The 21,083-nt window shown below is 35.8% G+C and overlaps 3 protein-coding genes across 3 annotated transcripts; 1 reads left to right on the top strand and 2 right to left on the bottom strand.

The window, feature by feature from the left end:
* LOC106163297 (CDP-diacylglycerol--glycerol-3-phosphate 3-phosphatidyltransferase, mitochondrial) lies at positions 1-6,992 on the top strand. Its single transcript, XM_013540844.2, has 9 exons — positions 1-63; positions 436-577; positions 1,318-1,395; positions 2,166-2,443; positions 2,963-3,144; positions 4,340-4,761; positions 4,967-5,192; positions 5,459-5,541; positions 5,757-6,992. The coding sequence occupies exons 2-9, from the start codon at positions 449-451 to the stop codon at positions 5,874-5,876; spliced, it is 1,518 nt and encodes a 505-aa protein (XP_013396298.2). The 5' UTR covers positions 1-63; positions 436-448; the 3' UTR covers positions 5,877-6,992.
* Positions 6,993-8,521: 1,529 nt separating this feature from the next.
* Positions 8,522-12,787, bottom strand: LOC106163327 (uncharacterized). The gene is made up of 7 exons (XM_013540886.2): positions 11,803-12,787; positions 11,180-11,332; positions 10,728-10,895; positions 10,297-10,431; positions 9,759-9,926; positions 9,419-9,535; positions 8,522-9,264 (listed from the first exon to the last, which is right to left on the bottom strand). The coding sequence occupies exons 1-7, from the start codon at positions 12,382-12,384 to the stop codon at positions 9,013-9,015; spliced, it is 1,575 nt and encodes a 524-aa protein (XP_013396340.2). The 5' UTR covers positions 12,385-12,787; the 3' UTR covers positions 8,522-9,012.
* A 2,259-nt stretch (positions 12,788-15,046) lies between these two features.
* Positions 15,047-21,067, bottom strand: LOC106163284 (uncharacterized). The gene is made up of 6 exons (XM_013540829.2): positions 20,954-21,067; positions 20,477-20,758; positions 20,162-20,231; positions 17,321-19,854; positions 15,982-16,170; positions 15,047-15,809 (listed from the first exon to the last, which is right to left on the bottom strand). The coding sequence occupies exons 3-6, from the start codon at positions 20,206-20,208 to the stop codon at positions 15,352-15,354; spliced, it is 3,228 nt and encodes a 1,075-aa protein (XP_013396283.2). The 5' UTR covers positions 20,209-20,231; positions 20,477-20,758; positions 20,954-21,067; the 3' UTR covers positions 15,047-15,351.
* Positions 21,068-21,083: the final 16 nt, after the last annotated feature.

Here is a 21,083-nt window from a genome sequence, read left to right as displayed (position 1 = left end):
CTCTTTCGTTCAAAAAAGGGCAGCACGTGGGCGTTACACTGATGTCAACATTTCAATTGTTGGGTAATGCCTGCAAGTTCCTAGCTAATATCATAGTAGCGTTTTGTTTCGAGTTAAAAGCATGCTAGAGTCTTGTTTCAGTTGCGCTGATTACGCTAATAAGTAGTGCTATCTGCCAATGGTAAAAAAAAAAAACCATGGGTTGCACAATTTAAAGCTCCGTTAGTAACCTACTTAACAGCGAGTCCGGTGCAGTCCCGTTTCTCTGGTGTAGTGTTGCGCAGTGGCATGTTAAGCGAAATGTGTATTTTGTGGGAATGCGATGGCTTTCACGTAAAAAAATAATTAATTCCGTTCACCCAAAAGATGTATTGGTCCCACACGAAATGTAAGCATTCTTCATAGTTCCTGCATAAAATTTGATGCTATTTTCAGAGTAGACACTTGTATGGATGAAATGAGAAAGGATTTACTGCAGATATTAAACTGGTTCAAGACAGTGTCTCCATGTTTTGGGGTTTGTGGAAGAAATGTTAGAATATTGGATACGCCCACCGAATACTTTGAAGCATTGAAAGTAAGGCATCATCTCTGCACCAATCATTACTCCCCTACATAGTTTAATCTTTCCTGTGACTCCCCTCAGCAAAATCATGATATTACCTGCATTAATATGTCTCAGCGTGGTTAATCCCCCACATATTGCTATTCTAAATTATTACTCCCCTGATTGGTTTCGAAATGATGATTAAAATGTGTCACATTTGGCTCCCAGTTTTTATGTGCATGCATGTCACGTTTTTACTATTGGAGAATAAAAAAGGGGTAATTATGGTGAGGGGAAGTAATAATGTGGGGGAGTAATGATGTGGGATGTAAAAGACAGTAAATATAAGCAAGAGTTCAAAGTCTTAACCGTTAAAAATCTGCATCAACTATTTGAAATCTCTTTAAAGGAATTGTAAACCAGCCATTAAAATGTGATAATTAAACAAAGTTCTCCTGGTGCAATCAACAATGTTTAGGTGATTCCCTAGCCTTAAATACCCTTAAATACCTCTACAGTATGAATATACTATATGAAAAGTGCTGCAAATTTGAAAGTGTTTGATTTCAATATTTTATAAGCTTTTGGAGTAATAAAGTGAACACTATACCTACAAAATAAAAAGGTTGGAATATGATTTTTGACAGATAATAGAAATCCCCACACATCCCCTTTAACTTAATTGGTTGATTGAATACTATTTATGTTAATAATAATATAATATTATTTCAAATTTAGTATTTGCTGTTTTATAAGTGTTGATGTTTTAGGCCAATGCGAGAAAGGCAGAGAAAAGGATAGTGATATCAGCCCTGTACCTAGGTACTGGTGCTCTTGAAAAAGAACTGGTGAGTAAATTGTATATAGAAAACATTTTGAATTCAGAAAATCCACTTGATATAAGTGATTTCATACTATGATTATGATACTGTCTTCTTATTCTTTATCTACAGTTTTATAGCCCTATCTTTTCAAAAATTAAATTCTATAATAAGACCAGTATTTTTATTTCAAACGAAAATATATTTAGAGCCATTTTTCATCTTATTTATTACATTTTATTGTAATTTTCAGCATGCACTGCCTGTTTACAAACAACAATAAATTTTATAATTTTTCAGAGCTGTAATTTTTTATGTTCATTTGTTTTTCTTCAGTAAAAGAGAGTATGTGTCATACAAATTATGTCTCATGATTGTTATTTATAGAAAAGTTTTTCTGTTAGTTCCCCAAAGCCATGTTATTTATGTATCTGAAATTTTGATAGTAAGGGTGCATTCCCATAGATTTTAGATCGATCTATCCCCGTGGGGAGTCTCTCTAGGTTACTGTCAGATAATCTGGCTTAAATGTCGGTCCTGCCTACTACAAGCTGTAAGGGGGTAATTAACTTTCGTGCCCGCTCGGCTGATAGCTATTTAGCGTGAACCCCTAGGGAGTTTGGTCGATCTTGTTGGATCGATCTAATCTCTGCGAATGGGGTCTAAGTAACATGAAAATAGATACAGTTTTTGCTTTGACAATATAATGTACATTACAAGCTTTTGCTTCAAATCTGAAACTCTAAACATTTATTTTCTTTTTACAGCAAACCTTATAAACATTTCTCCATTTTCAGATTAACTGCTTACATAATGTATCTAGACAGAAGAGCTCACAAGGATTGAAAGTCCATGTCCTTTTAGACTATACCAGAGGTACAAGAGGAGAAAGGAATTCTCGGAGTTTACTTCTTCCATTATTAAAAGACACAGAGACCACTGTCCAAGTGTCACTATTCCACACTCCAGAACTGAGGGGAATTTGGAAGAAGCTCATTCCAGAGAGGGTAAACGAGACCATTGGTGTGCAGCACATCAAGAGTTATATATTTGATGACACTGTGATAATAAGTGGGTAGGTAATACATTTTATGTGTCAGATTTTTTATGATTGTGTCACAATGTGTAGGAATGCATACTGGTATTTCTGTGTTCACATTCAGTGCAGATAAATTGTATGAAGGCATACTTGTACCAAAGTGAAAGCTTTCATTCCAACACTTGGGACTTATGACTGATGTTATGAAATTGTGAACTGCTCACTACAACACTGTCTCAATGTGAGACCCATTGTGCCTCACCATTGTCCTTATTCAAAGTTTATCTGTATAGAAGAAAGTCAGTAATGTCAGTTTAAGGGTTTCTGAATAGTGTGTAACCAAGTTTTCACTTGGAGAACCCCTCGCTGTCTTCATTTTCAGTTCCTATGGAAAGGTGTGGTACTTGGTGGAGAGTAAACTAGCTGTTCACTTCATGTACATGTTATAAATCATATATATATATAGATACTTGTTTATTGCTATAGAAATAATTCAGAATTGAATATTTCAATAAAGCTTATATAAATATGACCTTTATTCTATTGTTCTTCTAGGGCAAACCTCAGTGAGTCTTATTTCACTAACAGACAAGATCGTTATGTTGTCATTGAGAACTCCCCTGAGGTTGCAGATTTCTTCAACAACTTAATATCTGCTGTGTCATCATTTTCATTCCAACTTGCACCAGATGATACAGTGAGTTTGAATAATGACCTGGAATTACATCCATATTTAGGTAAGACACTATTAATTTTATAAAAGTAGCATTGTCATTCTAGTGTGTGTGCAAGTGAGCATGAAAGAGAGAGAGATCAGGTTTTTGTTGACATATCTTGTTTTTTTTTTATTATTTTATTTTATTTTATTTTATTTTATTTTATTTTATTTTTGTTTTGTTTATCAAGTTCTTTTAGATTTCAGGAAAAATGCTGAACATGATAGTAATTTAAGGGAATGTATAGATAAACTAGTCATACTAACTGGATTGATTCTCCCTAAATGCAATCACTGTAATTGATTGAAATGTCTGAAATGCCACCTAGAGTTGGGGGGGGGGAGTAACTAAGGCTCCATTCACATGGAAAATCTATTTTCTAAAAATCTAAAAATCTATTTTAGGTATCTTGTGATCACGGTCTGTGCCTTGGATACACTGCGGCGTAATTACTGGAAGCGCGAGGGAGTTACTTCCAAAGCTGAAATTAATTTTCGGCTGCGCTTGGAGGCTGTGCTCGCTCGTCAAGGTATCAGAATCTCCTCCGAGCGCAGCCGAAAATTAATTACAGCTTTGGAAGTAACTCGCTCGCGCTGCCAGTAATTACACCGCAGGGTATCCAGGGCACAGACTGTGATCACAAGATACCGAAAATAGATTTTTAGAAAATAGATTTTCCATGTGAATGGAGCCTTAGCTGAATGCACACAAAAGTTAGTTACCCCCTTTCCATCAAGGTGTGTCAGACAATTAAGCTGATTACACTGAATGCAATAAATAAGAATCCCTGCAGAGTTGGATCAATCCAGCTCATCTGGTGTTTGAATCTGAATGCAGTCTTAGAAAATAATTTCCATTATTTTCTGCATTTGACTTAATGGAAATAAGCAATGCCATGAGGATATTATCACTTTTTATTTAAATGATGAATTTTGAAAACTTTTCTAATCTTTAATTGGACTTACCAGAGGTCCTTGTGAGGAGGACACATAATTTTTGTTGTCTCTATAGACTTTGTACATCCAATAGTAAATTGAAAAATATAAGATACATGTTTAAACTTGCACTGCCTTGAAGTGCTTCGTTTATAAGGTGCAAACTCATCAAGGTTACAAATGTGGTCTTATTGATTTTTGAAAAATGCTGTTTGTTTTTCCCATATGGTATGATGTGCAGCTAGGTTCACATTATGCATTTGAAAATTTGAATTTTGCAGGAGACCAGGGGTCTTTCAAACAAGAAGCAAGAAAAAGACTGCAAAAAGTGTTATCCAAAGATTTTTTTTGCACTGAAAACCATGAAAACAAAGAATCGGAAAACCTGCAGATAAATACCAGTCAGTCTTCCACAGCAAACTCTGGTGAAAATGAGAGTGGGAATATTAAAGTCAGTGAAAATAAATCCAAAGAATCAAACTCTGTTGAGGGTGATGTTGACACATGGGTCTGTCCATTGGTACAGATGGGCATATTTGGAATAACTCATGATCACGATGTAACTCAGGGTTTCTGGAAAAAGGCTCTCCCAAACAGTAAAATTCTCATGGCTTCCGGTTACTTTAACCTGACGGATCATTATATGGATGTTATTTTGCAAAATTCAAGGGCAAACTTCAGCATATTGATGGCTTCTGAAGAGGTGGGTGAATCTGTGGTGTTGACATTTGATAAGTAGACATTTCAGTTACTGTTTATCATCTAAGCATTTTCGTGTGTGTGTGTGTTTGTGTGTGTTGTGATATATAGACATTTTTACAAAACTTACAATGTGTATGATTAGATGAATTGTTTCCTGTGCCATGCATTCTGTTTTTACCAAAACTAAATAATTTGTATATTATCAGGTGAATGGTTTCTATGGTGCCAGAGGTTTGGCAGGTAATATCCCAGCAGTGTACACTCACATAGCCAAGGGTTTCTATGACAGGATATGTGCTATGAATCTTGAAGAGAGAATCAAGTTGTTCGAATTTTACAAACCCCAGTGGACATACCATGCCAAAGGATTGTGGTACTATCTCCCAGGGAGTAATTTACCTTCTGTCACATTTGTTGGGTCCCCCAACTTTGGTAAGCGGTGCTGTGAATAAGGTTTTAGAGGTATTTTTAGTCGTGACTCGTGAAGATAATTGTTAGCTATAACTCCTGTAGATGGAATGTTGAAGTTAAAACCAATTTTACACAGATCTATATAAAACTGACTTTAATGGACTTGTTAATAGTTCACAGGTTTATATTATGAATCAAGTTGTTTTAATGGGGTATTTTCATTACTTGTCTCTGTATTCTTTCACATACTTAAAAAATATAATGTATTTGTCATATTCAACATCCAGGGCACAGATCAGTTAATAGAGACCTAGAGGCACAAATAGCAGTAATAACCACTAACAGCCAGCTTAAAGAACAGCTCCATCAGGTATTCTAGATGTGACATATTGCTGATCTGAGAAAAATATTCCCCAATCCCTATTTGAGTTTTCATGCAAATTTACTGTGTTGAGAAAAAAATCATCTTTTCAGTTTTTCTTTTTTTCAATAATTGTTATACAAGTAGAAATCCAATTTTGTTAAATATGCATTTTGTTTCTCTTTTTGCTAAAACTCAATAACAACTATTTTATTTGGGTTTAGGAAGCATCAAACCTGTGGGCTCATGGTGAGGCAGTTGATGAGGAAACCTTTCAGCAACCACATAGACAAGTTCATTGGTTGCTGCGCTTTTTCACTAGATATGTTAGGAGTTACTTTTGAAAAGGGGGACTGTTATGAGACACTACTTTGACGTCTTCCTCTTGCACTACAGTACCACTATTTTAGTTCTGCCTAAAATGAATGTTGATATATTCTGACGTGTATTTCACTTACAAGAGGTGTGTGATGGCTTGTATTTGAATACACTTCAATGCGTTTTTAGTGAGGATACACCTGGATAATTGCACTCTTGTATATCACAGACAGTGGACAATACATGTTGTATCTAGTACTTACATACCATTCCCACAGATATTTGGTTCGATCTATCTCCCTGGGGAGTCTCACTAAATTGCTATCAACTTAACTAGTTAGTAAAGTTGTCAGGCCTAGTAAAGTTGTTAGGGGGTAATTATCTTTACGCCTTAGCTGATTCGGTAGGCTTGACAGACATTTAAGGTGGTTAAGTTGATAGCAATTTAGTGAGACTCCCCAGGGAGATAGACCAATCCAGATGGATCGATCTAGGAATGGGAACCCAGTCTTTGTTTAAGTATACTACCAAAAGTTGAAACTGAGAAGTAGATAAAAATTACACCTATTGCATGTAGCCAATGTTGTTTGCCAATTTTCTAGTCATTTTGCAAAATATGTTGTTTACACTTTTGTAATGTATAGCTCTAGTCATTATCAGTCTTATTACTCAGTCACATTGCAAAAAATAAGACACATCTGCCAGTGATTATGCTATTTTAATGTCAAAAGATTTTTAACCATTTTTTATGGAAGCAAGATGCTGGTCTTGCTTGATTTTAATGATGCAGAAGGTTTAATATTGTTATTGAAATTATATGTCGGAACATTTTCAAAGAGTAAGAATGTTTAAAACTGACACTGTTAAATAATATAAGATTTTGATGTGTAATAATCAGTGTTTGCCACTTAGGAAAATTACTTGTAGTTGCTGGACCAAAGGTCCAGCCATCTTGAAAAGTAGCTGGACTGAATGTCTGACGAGTGGGAAAACTTCTCGTCCTGTGCCGAAAGTTGTCGACCCCAGGCAGACAGTCCAGCGTTAATTTCGAACACTGGTAATAATTTATTGGCTGTATGCCATTTTTTTTTATTATGGGCAAAGTGAATAAAAATCATGTAAAATTTTGACACTGCAAACTGCACCTGCTCTTTGTCAAATATTCTTGTGAAAAAATTTTCCCCTTCTAATAATTTTAACCCATTGTAAGTATGGCCTTTTTTATTAAAAAAAATATGAAGACATATCAACTAGGTCACAGTTGCCAATGTTTTGCATTCATTTTAAGAATTGGTAATTGTACCCATAGCCCATACGCTTATATTTAAGTGCATGATACAGCACAGTACACTAGAAAAATTACTGGGTGTGAGTAAACAGTGGGAAAAAGTCAAGTGCCAGAAAAAAGCGAAACGCAAAATATTACCACGTAATTAATATTGTTGATCCATTTTAACAAATCGGTACCAAATGTTTATGTCCAGATGTCTGCCATGTTGTCAAAAAGAGCATTGAGTGGCCAAGATAACCATTTTGGTCAAAATTGGTTTAAAAATAAAAGTTGGTTTTGCTTGTAATTGTTATTTCCTGCTTTTAAAAAACAAATTAAGAAATTGAGTAAATTGCAAAATGTTGTTTGACTTTAACTTGTTGAACTTTAATTTAACTCATTTGAATAATTAGCTTAAATGCTGGCCTGCCCATGGTTTTAGTCCCAGCCTGTCTTGTTCGGCTCCTCCCGCTGCACGATCTGGTGCCAGATACAAGTCATCATTGCCGCTTCTCCTCCTGGACGGCAAGGACATCTCTTGGATTTAGGTCACATATAATCTCAACTTGAACTCCGTTTTTTTGTCTCAGTTGGTGCATTGGCCTAGGCGTGATGCCCGTAGAAGCAGCCATTAGATGCCGAAACTGAAAATGCTAATTCTGGAACTGTAAGTGCTAGATACCTCTTGTTTTTTTTTTTTGCATTTTGTAGAGCATGTCAAGCGCAATACCAGAAGTGGTGTCCATTTTCTTGTTTTCCATATGGTTTAGGAGTTGCGCTATATCAAAAAGTACAACGTTGCAACATTCAGTGTTGAAAATAAAATGTGAAATACTCCAACACTGGCAGAGATATGCCCATAGTTATTATTGAACTGGAATAGAAAGTCGTATACATGCAATCTGTGACCTTGAAATTGACCTTTGACCTACTTTTCACCAAGAACTGAACTAAATTTTCAGGCCCTTATGTCTCCAAAACTGGCAGAGATATGCCATTAGTTACTATTGAACTTGTTTTTTTGTTTTCTGTATGAATGCAGTTGCTCCAGGTCGTGGTATAATATCCGGAGGCGGTACTGCCTCTCTGATCCTCTAGTTTTTTTTTCACATTATGTATTTTTTAAGAATAATCCATTGGACCAAGTACGTATTCATATCTAGCCTGAGCAAGGAGATAAAGTTATGTATGGATGCAGCAAAAGTAAATAAAACTAAACACTGAAGACCGTAGTGTCTTACAACTCAAAACTGTGACCAAAAATTAGGTACTTGGCAAATTATTTTCAAAACCAATTTCATGGAAAATGCGTGGTTCCTACAAATGACTTTTGAATGAATTACTGAAAACTCTACCCATTAAGGGGTTTACAAAAATTCAATCTACAACAAAAGAATCATGTAGGTAACGAACTTTATTTTGAAAGCTCAGCAGCATTAACAAATAACAAACACCTTAATGTTAGGGTAGCACCATTGAATTTTGATATGTTTGATGACAGGCATATAAATCACAACTAAAGTAAATGGATATGTATAATTTTAAAGTGCCCTTTTCAGTGGGTCTCTTGGAACATTTTAACATTTCCTACAAATAGAAAATGAAAACAATTAACCGGAGGTGACAGTGAGGCACTAAAAGATACATTATTGATAACTGTCTGCAGTCAAGTCTGAAAGCACTAAAATATACATAATGCCCTATGTTCGTCATTAAAATAACAGATCTGTTTTGACCAGTTAAAGACATCCTGTTTGATGTGTTAGAATTCTGGCTCTTCCACTATATGTTGGGCAAGGCTATGCATTTATTTTTTCATTTCTTGACAATTCCCAAAGTAAATTGAGCAGTTTGACACTTGCATACTCATTTGAATTATAACAATATTAACTTTAAGAATCTGTGCACTTTTGTGTATGTTCTGTAAATTTGTGATAGTCTGTAAACTGCCTCATGCATCTGGGACACTCTAATTCCACTTCCTCTTCCTGTTGCATGTTACCGGGTCCATCTGCCATTACTTCCCTGTTTGTGTTTAAAGGCAACGGAGAGGAAATAGCAGCACTGCATCCTGCCATATAGGGTGCTGACTGTTTGTTCTTGCTTTTACTTAGTTCTTGGATGTGTTTGTGGAATTTTTCATTCTGAAAATGGTATAACGATTGTGTAACTCGCACATATTTCATAAACCCAACAGATATTTACAATTAAGAGTACAAATGAGACGATATTATGATAACTAAATAAGTTTTTTAATATGTCTTCAATTTAATGGAAGTTACAAGTAAATAAACATACTTCTGTTATTAACTGTCTGATCTGCATCTGCTGTTGGCTGATGAAGAGTTCGTATTTTTGCTTCTGCTTCTGTTTTTCTCTTTGTTCAGTAGCAAAATCTTCACGGAAAAATTCATTCTATAAATAAATACAAAATTTAACATCAACACTGACAATAAATCATTTTAGTCGACTAATTTCAACATTTTTCTTTGGGTATTTATGTGTCATTTTAGATAAAATTAAACAACTCAATTACCATCTTGACCTTAAAAAAATACCTAAAGAACCGACTTTCAAACAGAGATGAAAAGGAGCTTATTGGAGGTCATCACAATTAGTTTGCATTCTAGTTACAAACCTGAGTTTCTATAAGACTTTTTTCTTCCATTGTTTTTTTCAGTTCATAGTGCAACAAGTCCCTTTCTTGTTCAAGCTGTGTAATTTGTTCTCTCAATTCAATGTGACTGAGGGGCATGTTGCCTGCTGGCTGACGAGCTTGTAACTCTTGGTAACTTGCTGCATATTCCTATATAAGAGTAAAAATAAATATTTTTTTATAGTTTTAAAAAATGAAAAAATTTAATACATATCACGTATTAAAAGTAACATGTTTTCATGGCAACGACTTCTAAACCCACACATACAAGGCAACTCTTAATGGTCACCATCCAAAAAATTCACCCCATGTTAACAAATGTTCCAAATTATCTTAATCCAGCCTTGCACAATTATATTCATTTTGGCTATTAAAACAATTTCTTAAGTTCTTAATGGCTGTTCAATAAAAAACACCATCTGAGGAATGTTCATTTTAACTGTTTACTTTCCCCTATTAACCACAAACAAAAATATATTAATATCTTTCTCCATAAAATCTACAAAATGACTGAGCATACCTGACACTGAAGTTGCAATTTTTCCCGTGCTATTATTTCTTGTTTGAGATGACCCTGTAGATTTCCAATTTCTTTTCGGTAATTTTCCAACACTTGCTGGAACTCTTGCCTCTGTCTACCCAGTTCTTCTACATTCTACAATGCAGTAAAATAAATACTAAACACACATAACATTGTATACATTTTCAAAATTTTTCATAAAATTGTTTACAACTTAAATGTATAAATTATTGATATTTGATTGTCATAAACATCACATTGAAACCTTAATTTCAATATTTATTTCAATACCTTGTGATTCAAACAAACACTTTTGTAGAACAGAAGTCACAGATACAAGTGTTTGTTATGTTTTACTGCTTTCAAAAAGTATCTTAAAAATTCTGTTGGTATGTAGACTAGATTAAGAGTTTAACGTATTGTGTCCTTACCTGCCTAGGAGTGGAAGAGATTTGACTTTGAAGTTTCTGGTTTTCTACTTCAAGAGAGTCGGCCTTAGATTTTAGTTGTGTACAAACTCCTCGCAATTTATCACATTCCTGGCTAAGGCTGTCAACAAGCTGAGACTTGGCTGCTAGACCCTTTTCCAGTTTAGGTACCTATAAAAATATAAACATATATTTTAATACATTAATTCAATAGTTAAAACTATACAAAAAATTTAATATAAAAATGTCAATTTTTATGCCAACATTCCTTATTCTCTCTATTCCAAAACTTATGTGAACATACCAACTATGTTGATATAATATAATTAAATAAAAACTCAAATGCAAAACAATCACATCAGATGATTTGAACAGGCATTTTAACAAACAAGTCATAGAAACTGTCCATAAAATTGTAAGAACTTTTTTAAAAGGCAAAAGTAACAGGATAGTACCTTGAGCTGGAGTTCAGTTAGTTGTTGTAGCAAAGCCGGGGATTGCTCATCGCTGCTGTTCTGAATTAACCTCTCTAGTTGGTCTACCTGGCCTTGCTTCTGAAACAAGTCTTCTCTAAGTTTTTTAATTACCTCCTCCAATTCTCTTGTCTCCTAAAGCAGATAATGGTTAAATATTTTATACAACTCATCTTTGTAAAATCATAAAATGACCTGCCAAGCAAATAATAATTATGTATAAAATCATAGCCACAATAACTAATCTGCCTAAGTTATTTTTTGAGGAGTATTTTTAACTGAATATTCCTCCATAAATCTTTTTAAGAAGACAGGGAGGTTCCTTATCAACTGCAGCATTTTGTTTCTGTCATAAAAAATTTGGCCAATTCCCATCCAGATTCCTCCTCTCAATGCAGTTTTAAATAAAAACTTTAATTTCCCAAGATTTGCCACAGGTTTATGTATGAAAGGAAGGAGGTAGGCTTCTTGATGTCCAATATAAATTCTACATTACTGGTTTCTTTATCTAAATATTTTACAAAATATTTCCATCACAAATTTCAAAACTGAATATTGCATGTAGCTTTAAATACTTCCTTCTTCAAATGTCAAATTTTTCGTACCATGAACATTTTTACATCCATTCCTTCCTTTTTCAACAGTTCTCGTACGGTTTTCTTCATTTTAACATTCTCCCTTACAACATTGTCAAACATTGTTTTTGAAATCCCAGGTGTCAGTACAAGCTGGGATGTCATATTTGCCATGCTTTCTGTCTGTCCTTCATTGGCATCTGCCAATCCCCTTGGTCTTAGTGTACTGTCAGTTTGATTTTCATCAGAAGTGCCACTTTTCCCAGAGTCCAATTTCAATGGTAAGCTGTGAAATTCTTGGGAAAGATTGAGCTGAACTTTCATGATATTTGCCATTCTGTTCTCTGTCCTTTCTAGAGCTTCTTTGAGTTGTTTCACTTTCTCTTTTTCTTGTGCCAAATCTTGATCTTTTTCTGTAAGTATACTAACAAGATTTTCGGTTGACAGTTGTACACTACTTTCCTGCGGCAAGTTATTCATCAGGTTTTTGCGTAAGCCCTCTGGCAAAGAAGAGTGCGTCATGTTGGTTGATTCTGGAGACTCATTGCCTTTGTCTGATTTCTTTGGTACAGCTCCACAATCTGTTTCTAGATCTTGAGTAGGTGGGTCCATGTCTGCCAGTGTCACATATAATTCCGGGTGTTGGGCCTCTCTTTATATTTAACTTACCTACGTTCCTTCTTGGAATAACTTTTCAGTAACCAGATGTTAAATTAGATTATCAAAAACTTCTTTGAGCCACTTGGAAAATCCTTAAAAGCGGATGCTGGATTTCAGCACGAACAACGTTAAGACAACTTTCATTAATTATCCTGCACCGTCACGTTTTGGACTTTTGTCGTCGGTTTCTCAAGGTCAAGAAACAGATCTTGTATTCCTTTATACAATGTGTGATTTCGTCGTGTGATTTCGAAACCAATCGAAATCGTAAAAACCAAGCGAAACCAAGGAAAATAATGGAACCAGGAAAGTTTGCACGTAACACAAGTGGGATTTCCTTCTACGTCATAAGCCTCTATCTGAGTTATCTAAGGTGTAGAATGTATTGTGATGAAAAGGAGGCCATGAGCGAGCACTTACTTTAAACGTCTACGCATGTGCGAAAATTTAGAGTCCACCTGCACTAAGAGGACTCTTCACTGACTCTTGCTAAATGCAATCAGCATATAACAGATTAACACACCTCTTCCTTGCGTTGAATAAAATACAGAAATGCTGTCGATTAGGCGTTTAAAACACCTGATGTAAAATAATCAAAAGATTGATAAATGAATTTTTAAAAAATCAAATATACCTACGTGTAACAACATAGGGCCTATTTGTACCTCGTCTTCCAGAAGAAAGTAATGTAATAAGAATTGATATCTGTGATTTTTAAGGATAATAGCCTACAAAAATTATTTTGTGTGCCCGATTTTTAAAAACTTTTAAGCGATGTAGGCCTAATTATACAGGGGCGGATTTAGACGATTTAGGCCGTCAAAAATGTAGGATAGAAAAACGGATCAACGGAAGACTGTCAGAAAACGCCCCTGTTATATATTAAAAGGGTTGAAATCTTTAAAAATTTTAATGTGTTACAGCAAGCTGAAATCAGGGAGGTACGTGTAGAAAATGTGAAAAGTGCGGCTAATCTAGTGCACTGGTAACCCCCCCCCCCTACTATGGTAGGCCTACATCTCTGTATATAGGCCTATTTATTGTGCCTTGTGCCTTGCTGGTACATGTTCAGGTGCAGATCCGGGATTTCTGTAAGGGGGGGGCGCGGATGCGAAGCCTCCCCCCTTCCCCCTCCCCCCCCCCCCCCCCCCCCCCCCCCCCCCCCCCCCCCCCCCCCCCCCCCCCCCCCCCCCCCCCCCCCCCCCCCTTGGCGTGGGATTCGGGGCCTGCTAAACGCCCCGAAAAAATTTGGTATTTTAGAGGTCAAACGGTACCTTTTGGTACGGCTTAGAACTATGATTCAGCAAGTCAAAATTTTAATTTGAATAGGGGATCTTTGGTGTGATTTTTTTATTCAGAAATCGAAGTTGGGGCCGTGACCCCCCCTAAATCTGCCACTGATGTATATAAATCGTAAGTGCAAAAGGGAAGTGTTTGAAAGTCTAATAAACCTTTTATGTGTAAAGGTAGGGGCCTATCATATCCGGGATTTTCGCAAAGAATCGAATTTTTCACGAGATAAAAGCAATTTTTTCTTACTCACAAACGATTGATCGACAAGTTCCACCACATGGAGCTATTTCTAGTATTTTATAAATGCCATTTCCAATTAAATAATTAGGTTCTGAATGTCAGAATGTTTATGTCTAGACGATTAGATCGCCATGTCTTCCAGTACATTTCAGAAAAAAATATCGACATCAGGTATTTTTTATTTTAGCGGGTTTTTAAAAGTTTGTATGTTTTTGAGGTCTGAATAGAGAAGAATGAGTATATTTGCAGGATAAAGACTAAGAAAGCACTCCGAGAGCGCAGACCTCCGGCCGCCAAGGCAGCAAAGTCTCTACCCAATGCCGTTTCACCCCTCAATTTTCATTCTGTAATGATTTAGTTTTTTTTTTTTTTTTTTTTTTTTTTTTTTTTTTTTTTTTTTTTTTTTGATTATTGATTATTTATTGATAATTGATTGATTTATGATCCGGATCACCACCAAAAATTAAACATCTGTTCCTTGGCCCACTTCTGACAGTTCCTGAAAATTTCATCAAAATCGGTCCATAACTTTTTTATGCCTATATAGATTAGTCCCCTATTCTGAATGGGGCCCAAGACGATTCCCACTTGCTAGGTATCAAAATTTCGTTTCCACGAAACAAATATTTATATGGTTGTGTATGTGTGTTGGGGGGAGGGGGGGGGGAGGAACCGGTTAACCTGTTCATGCCTATGTATGATTTGAACTATCCATGGATAAAGTTACTGCATTGTATCGTTACCTAGCCAGTGACCCCTTTCTGGGTGTAAAAAGGTGTTTAATTGTTGTCAATTAAAGAATTGAAATTAAAATTGATTAATTGCCTTCATTGTTTTCCTGATGGTTTGTTCTTTTTTAAATACACATCTTTTTTTTCTAATTTTGATTAGTCATTAGTTGTTGTTGGAAAACCTTCCGAATTGATCATTTCCGACGTATTTCTGAAATCCCAGCCATTAAATGTAACTTCATTGTTGAGATAATTTTATCAACAGCATAAAATGAATAATTAACTGGTACTTATTAAAATAAAAAATTTACCAATATTTGAATCAAAAACATGTAAAACTGAAACTTCCATTCATTGTAAAAACATCATTTATTTTTTAACGCACTTTACGCACTTTTTAAAAACGCAATTTTTTATGTCCTCAGTAATTGTTATCCATAATTTGATTATTGCAATCGACAAACTGAAAAAAAGTTTCAACCTATATTTTTTACAACAATGATAGTTCATAGAAATACATCGATATAGGCATAAAAACTTTTTTATTTTATTTATTTATATATTTATTTTTTTTTGTTGTTGTGTGAAAAGAAAGAAAAGCTTTAAAATAACACTTTTCACGCGGTCCATTTGCCAGAAACCAGTGCGTCGTAATCTACGCATAAGGTTTGATCCTCATGATGACTTTCTTCAGTGAATAATTAATGCCTTTCCACGGTTTCCAAGCAATTCCATCAAACCTATTACCTGGCACTTCCCCCCCAACATAATAAACTCCATTCAGGTTGGCTTTGTAACATTTATAGTACCACCACGCGCCGTTGAACCGCCGAGCACAACTCCCTCCATAAGTTTTTTCAACTTCATCATTGTCTACGTCTTTGGTTGAAAACATTTGGTTGTTGTGTTTAGAGAGCGCGTCCCCAGCAGTCCCTCTATATCCCATCACCCGGAGACGATATCCCTGGTCCTCGGCTTCCAGCTGGAAATGTGAATACTCTGCATATGCCTGGTTGCCTTCCCAGTCCATCATGTCTATGTATAATTTGTACGGTCTGTGGTTAGTTAATTGGTGGATTGCATCGTTCCCTAGCCAGTGGTCTCCTTCTGGATCTAGTAAAGAAATGAAGTTGAAATATTGGATTTAATTGTGAAAGCCCTTCTTTGTTATCTATGATAAAATTTAAATTGATTGTACTTTTACTTTAAACACAAATTTTCATTTTTCCTATACTAAATCATTGATCAACCGATTTACATAACCAATGTATGTAAAACGTCATACCTCCGAAGCCGCGTTTGTAGTCATTCCAAGTTCGAAAAAAGTCCTCGTCTCCTGTCGAACGCCGTAGTACAACAGTCCACCCCCCACTGCCCATATCGCAGTATGCCTCCATTGCGTCTTGGCTTCCATTGAGTTCAAATTTGTAAACTCCGTCTTTTTTTTCTCCCGCCAGGTATAAATCATAACAATCTGCAAAAGATTAGAATGTGTTATTTCCTCTGCGCGTTTTTAATACTCAAGCGCGTTTTTATACTCATTCAAACAAACAAACAAACAAACAAGCAGGCTTACACTGACATGGGTGAGCATTGCGAGCATCAAAGAATAGACTAAAATGAAATTTAATCCCTTGCGCAATACCATATTATATAGTCATATCGTGTCTCGTACAAAAATTAGTTATTTCTTTGATTCAACACAAAATTATGCTGGATGCCACCTATTTCCGACTTACTTTCAAAACTTAATTATATTCTCCCTTCTGTAACAAGATGGGCCTTATATTATAAAACAGACATAACTAGAAATTAATACCTGCTTGCGAGTATTGCACCATCTCCTAAGACGAATCTTAATTCTCGACTTGATGAAACATTTTAATTCATCAATACGTTTCCCCCAAAGTCCTTTTTTCTCATCAATTAACTCTAAAATTGCCATTGTCACTCAGAATAATTATCCGATCCTTCTCAACTCCGTGAAGTACCGAAATGCAGTTGTATTATGACGTCGCACGTTTTGACTGTGATGTCATGAAAAAGTTTTAGTTCATAATTTACACAGGGAAAGAAAAACGGGAGTAATAATGCAGTCATAAAATAGTTTACTTCTTGGTTTTTCAATTTACTGTCTATTTATTCACTAGTTTATTTTGCTGTAAACTCTCACTTAAACACGTACAAGCTTTTTCATTTAGAATGATTGGGTGTCCTGTCTGAAAAGCTTGATATGACATCAAAAGTTGGCGACGTGTACATCAGTGGTAATTATGACGCCCAATTTCTAATCACTACGTCATAGAAAAGAGAGAGAGAGATCCAAAGTCTGAAGGAAAGCACCATTTGCTTGTAATATTACATTTTAATACCCAGTAGTGTTCCAGGTCACTTTTCTATTTTACTCAGCCAAACTTTTTTTATGTGAAATAGATTGTTTGTGAAAAAAAAACTGTCTAAACAAAATGACTTTAATACGTTGATTGTAGGATTAACCATCCCAGTTATACTTCCACGCCAGTTATACTTCCATGGATTAACATGAACAAAACCAATTAAAACTTCGATACTAAAATGATACAAAATGACTTAAGATAGAAAGTAACATAGGTATTGCCACTAACCTCTGGGACTGGTGCTGCTATATCGCACAGGCCTGTTTTCTTCACTAACAGTTTTACTTTCATCTTTGCGAGATGCTTCTAGCGCATCCATTCTCTGCATCAAATTATGCAACATTCTCCTCTGCTGGAACTGCAAGTTTTGGAGCTTGATATCTTGGCTTTCTTGCTTGCGCCATTTTCTCTTTAGTCTTTCAAGTACCCATGATTGTTTTCTAATTATCCTGTTTAAATCAATAATTTGTAATTGAACATTAACTGACAATGCGTTGTCCTTGACAGCTAATTCTTTTGATACTTGTTCGGTTTGTGACATTTCTTGGTTTTTAATTTGACTTTTCATGGTTTCGCTATCTGCTCGCAATGTGTTAAAACTTTGATTTAGCAGTAGTAAAGTGTTTTCTAGTTTTAATATTTGATTTTCCAATTTAGTTTTTTCAACTTGCATATTCTCTTCTTCTAATGCTTTTCCTAGAAATTGGTTTTCAAGGCGCAATATTTGCGCGTTCATGTCTTTTAATTTTTCGAGTGTTGCATCTGATTTTAATGTGCTGGAAGGCGAGGAATATTTTTTATCTAATTCAGGATCATTCGTTTCAGAATCATCTTCTGAATTTTCAAAATCTTCAGAGAAATGTTCGGGGGCGGATTCCTTTCCGTTCTGATCCTCGGTTAATTTTTCAGAGTCGGTTTCAGATAATTCATCTTCAGAATTATCAACGATGTTTTCATAGCTCCTTTGTGTATTTAAATGTTTTTCATTTGTCTCTTCTTCGCTTACATTACTGTCCTCATTAATATCAGTTGTTTTTGTTTCCTCTGTTTGCTTAGACGACCCTTCATCCTCATCCATACTGTCTTGGCTTTCATTTATTTCCTTAACGACTGCATCCTCACTTGAACTTGAATCGTCTCTGGTTTCCTTGCCGTCATCGCCATTTTGCTGTTCTCTTTCAATCCCAGCTTCCTCTTCTTCTGTTTCGCTTACATATTCTGTTTCGTTTTCATCGTCATTATTCCTTTTGTCTTTCTGTTTGCTGTTTTCTTGCTCTTCGTCGATTTTCTCTTTGTTTTCTCCCTCTGCGGTCTCATCTTCCTTTTCTGCTTTGCCGTTCTCCTCATCTTCATCGTCTTCTTCTTTAATTGCATCCTTTATATCGTTTTCATCACCTACATTGTCTCCTTTCACTGCATCCTCTTCTCTTTCTTCCTCACTGACGCCCGACGCTTCTTCTTCCATTACAGCGATATCTTCACCTGTGACGGTTTCCTCCTCTTTGTCTTCCATTTTCTTTGATAAAAAATGACTTTCTCCTACATCTGGTAGGCTTGGCTCCCCTCTGAATGAATATGTCTCACGAGATAAAAGTATATCACACATATACATAAAAGCACTGCAATTTGGCGTGATATGAGAGTTTGGGTAAGATGTTTCGCACAACGAACACAAGGGAGCGTTTTTTGCAGTTCCAATCTTACTTGAAACTTTAGTATTGTTATTAATCCTCTGGAGCTGATGGGCTTGTAAAGAAGACTGTAAAGTTGGATCTTTTTTCGAATCATTGACAACTTTATCTGATGTGATTCTTACTTTCACTGTGTCACTTGCATTGCCGAAGTATAATTTTTCATCGGTTACAAGTCTCAAATGGTCCCATCTATTGCATTTGGCTGCATCTTTTTGTTTACATTTACTTGTTGTAAATCCTGCAAACTTATGACGTTGTTTTGTAATCGATTGCTTTTCAAATGTCTCTGTCTTGGATGTGTTGGTTTGTATCATATCGTTTGCTTTTGGTTGCAACTTTTTTGTTGAATTTTCATTCGTACTTCTTATCTCATTCTTATGTCGTTGATCTAGATCTGTTTTTTCTGTCTCTTTTATTTTGGATGTTTTTGCAGGTTCTGTGACTTTGTTTTTCCCACCAGATACCCGATCTTCCTTTCTTTTATTCTGTGTTGTTTTTGAATTCAGTTTATCATTAGATTTTTCCTCTGGCACAGAATCTGGGATATGCTTCAGTGAGGCCTTATTGGTGTCCGAGGTTGTCTGCTCAGCACTTGTCAACACTTTTTTATCTGCCACTCTGTTGACTTCCAGCTTTTGCTGTTTCCTTGTATCGTGACTGTGTTTATGTTTTTCTGCTTTGTCGACTTTGGGCTGGGCTTTCGTATCTTCTGCTGTGTTTATATGTGAACCTACAGGGACATCTCTGCTGACGGACTTTTTATCATTATCCTTCTCCTTATTTCCAGGATGTTCTTTGGGTTTAGTGCTCAAATCTGGCATTTTGTTGTCCGAGTGTGCTTTCGTTTTCTTTTCCACGTGTTGTTCTGGATGTTTTATTCTATTGACCTTCCCCTGCTCAACCTTTTGTGCACCTGGGGTACTTTTGTTTTCATTTTTGCCATCGGAGTTCTTCTGTCCATGGTTTTGTTTGCGTTTGGAGGATTCCTGTTCAGGGTTGCCTTGGGCGGTATGACCATGTTCTTGCCTTGGTTTTCTGTCGGGAACCTTACCCTTGTGGCAAAATATGCTGTAAAAGTAAGTAAACTGAGTAATAAAATGTGTAGGCCTATGTGTACTACAGATGCACTCGCCTGTGCTACTAGATGAAGACTCGCTGAAAGGAATTTCTGATTAAATAACTAATCCAGACATAATATAACCATCAATTTTAAAGAATGTGATGTTATTATTTAAAGATAAGGCAGAGAATTGAAAATACATTCGGCAGAGTTTATATCTTGATCTAATTTATCATATGGATGATGTAGTAAAGGGTGTGAAAATATAGTGAAGATCTTACGAGTATGAATTAATGGTATTTTAGAGTACTTTACCTCACAAAGAACAAGCACATTACCACCAGCAGTAGAAAAAGCCGCATTTTCCTTTTTACTCCAGGCACTCCTGAAAACACAATTTATCCATTGTGTCTCTATACAGCTATCGCAATTAGAAACCATCTCTGTTCAACGGAGAAAAATAAAATTCCGTTCCAACTGGAGAACAATCCTTACTTATGAAATTTATATTATTAAGTTCAAAATACGAAAAACATATTCACTGTCTATATCAACCTATTATGATTTTAATAACTGAAAAATTAAATTACTCTAATTAAGGCTATGATCATGTTTTTAAACCAAACGTACCTCAAATTTATTAACGCTTCCACAGCAAAACCTACTGCTAGTGCAGCATTTGATCCATAGTCGTTCCTCCTTTTTCGGAGAAAAAATTAATACGGCGTTTCTGCAAATAATAACACTGTCACAGATGAAGCTTTGTTGCTGCAGACTTTCACCAGTTCCACGTCAGCATCTCTTCCAACGTGTCGCGCACGCTACTTGGTGTTTACCTTGCTTATCAGTCATTAAGGAAATCGTACCTTTTACTATTGATTATGGAGCATACCACGAACGCCTTGGAGACAACTGCAGGGGATTCAGGAGCGGGAAACACAGAAAAACATTAGACTACACGCAATCCCGTGATGAGAAATCACAACATTTGCTAACAACTTCATTAGTGAGAGATATACAGTGAACTACAACTTCACTCTATTAAAACGGCGATATATTTAACTTGACCCAAGACACTCAAGCAAAGAATCATAATAAGCTACTAACCTTTTGTTTCATATATTAGATAACATTGTTTAAGAAAGTAACGTGACCAACGAAATATAGAATTCCAGTGCCACAGAACACGCCCTAGTAGACGTACTGATCAGACCAAGATATATAAAATTTTGCCGAG

This window comes from Lingula anatina, chromosome 2 (assembly GCF_051362555.1).
Source record: "Lingula anatina isolate TDL-2025a chromosome 2, LinAna3.0, whole genome shotgun sequence".
Taxonomy (NCBI): domain Eukaryota; kingdom Metazoa; phylum Brachiopoda; class Lingulata; order Lingulida; family Lingulidae; genus Lingula; species Lingula anatina.
Note: the sequence above shows the minus strand (reverse complement) of the source record. Positions and strands in the feature narration are given on the sequence as shown.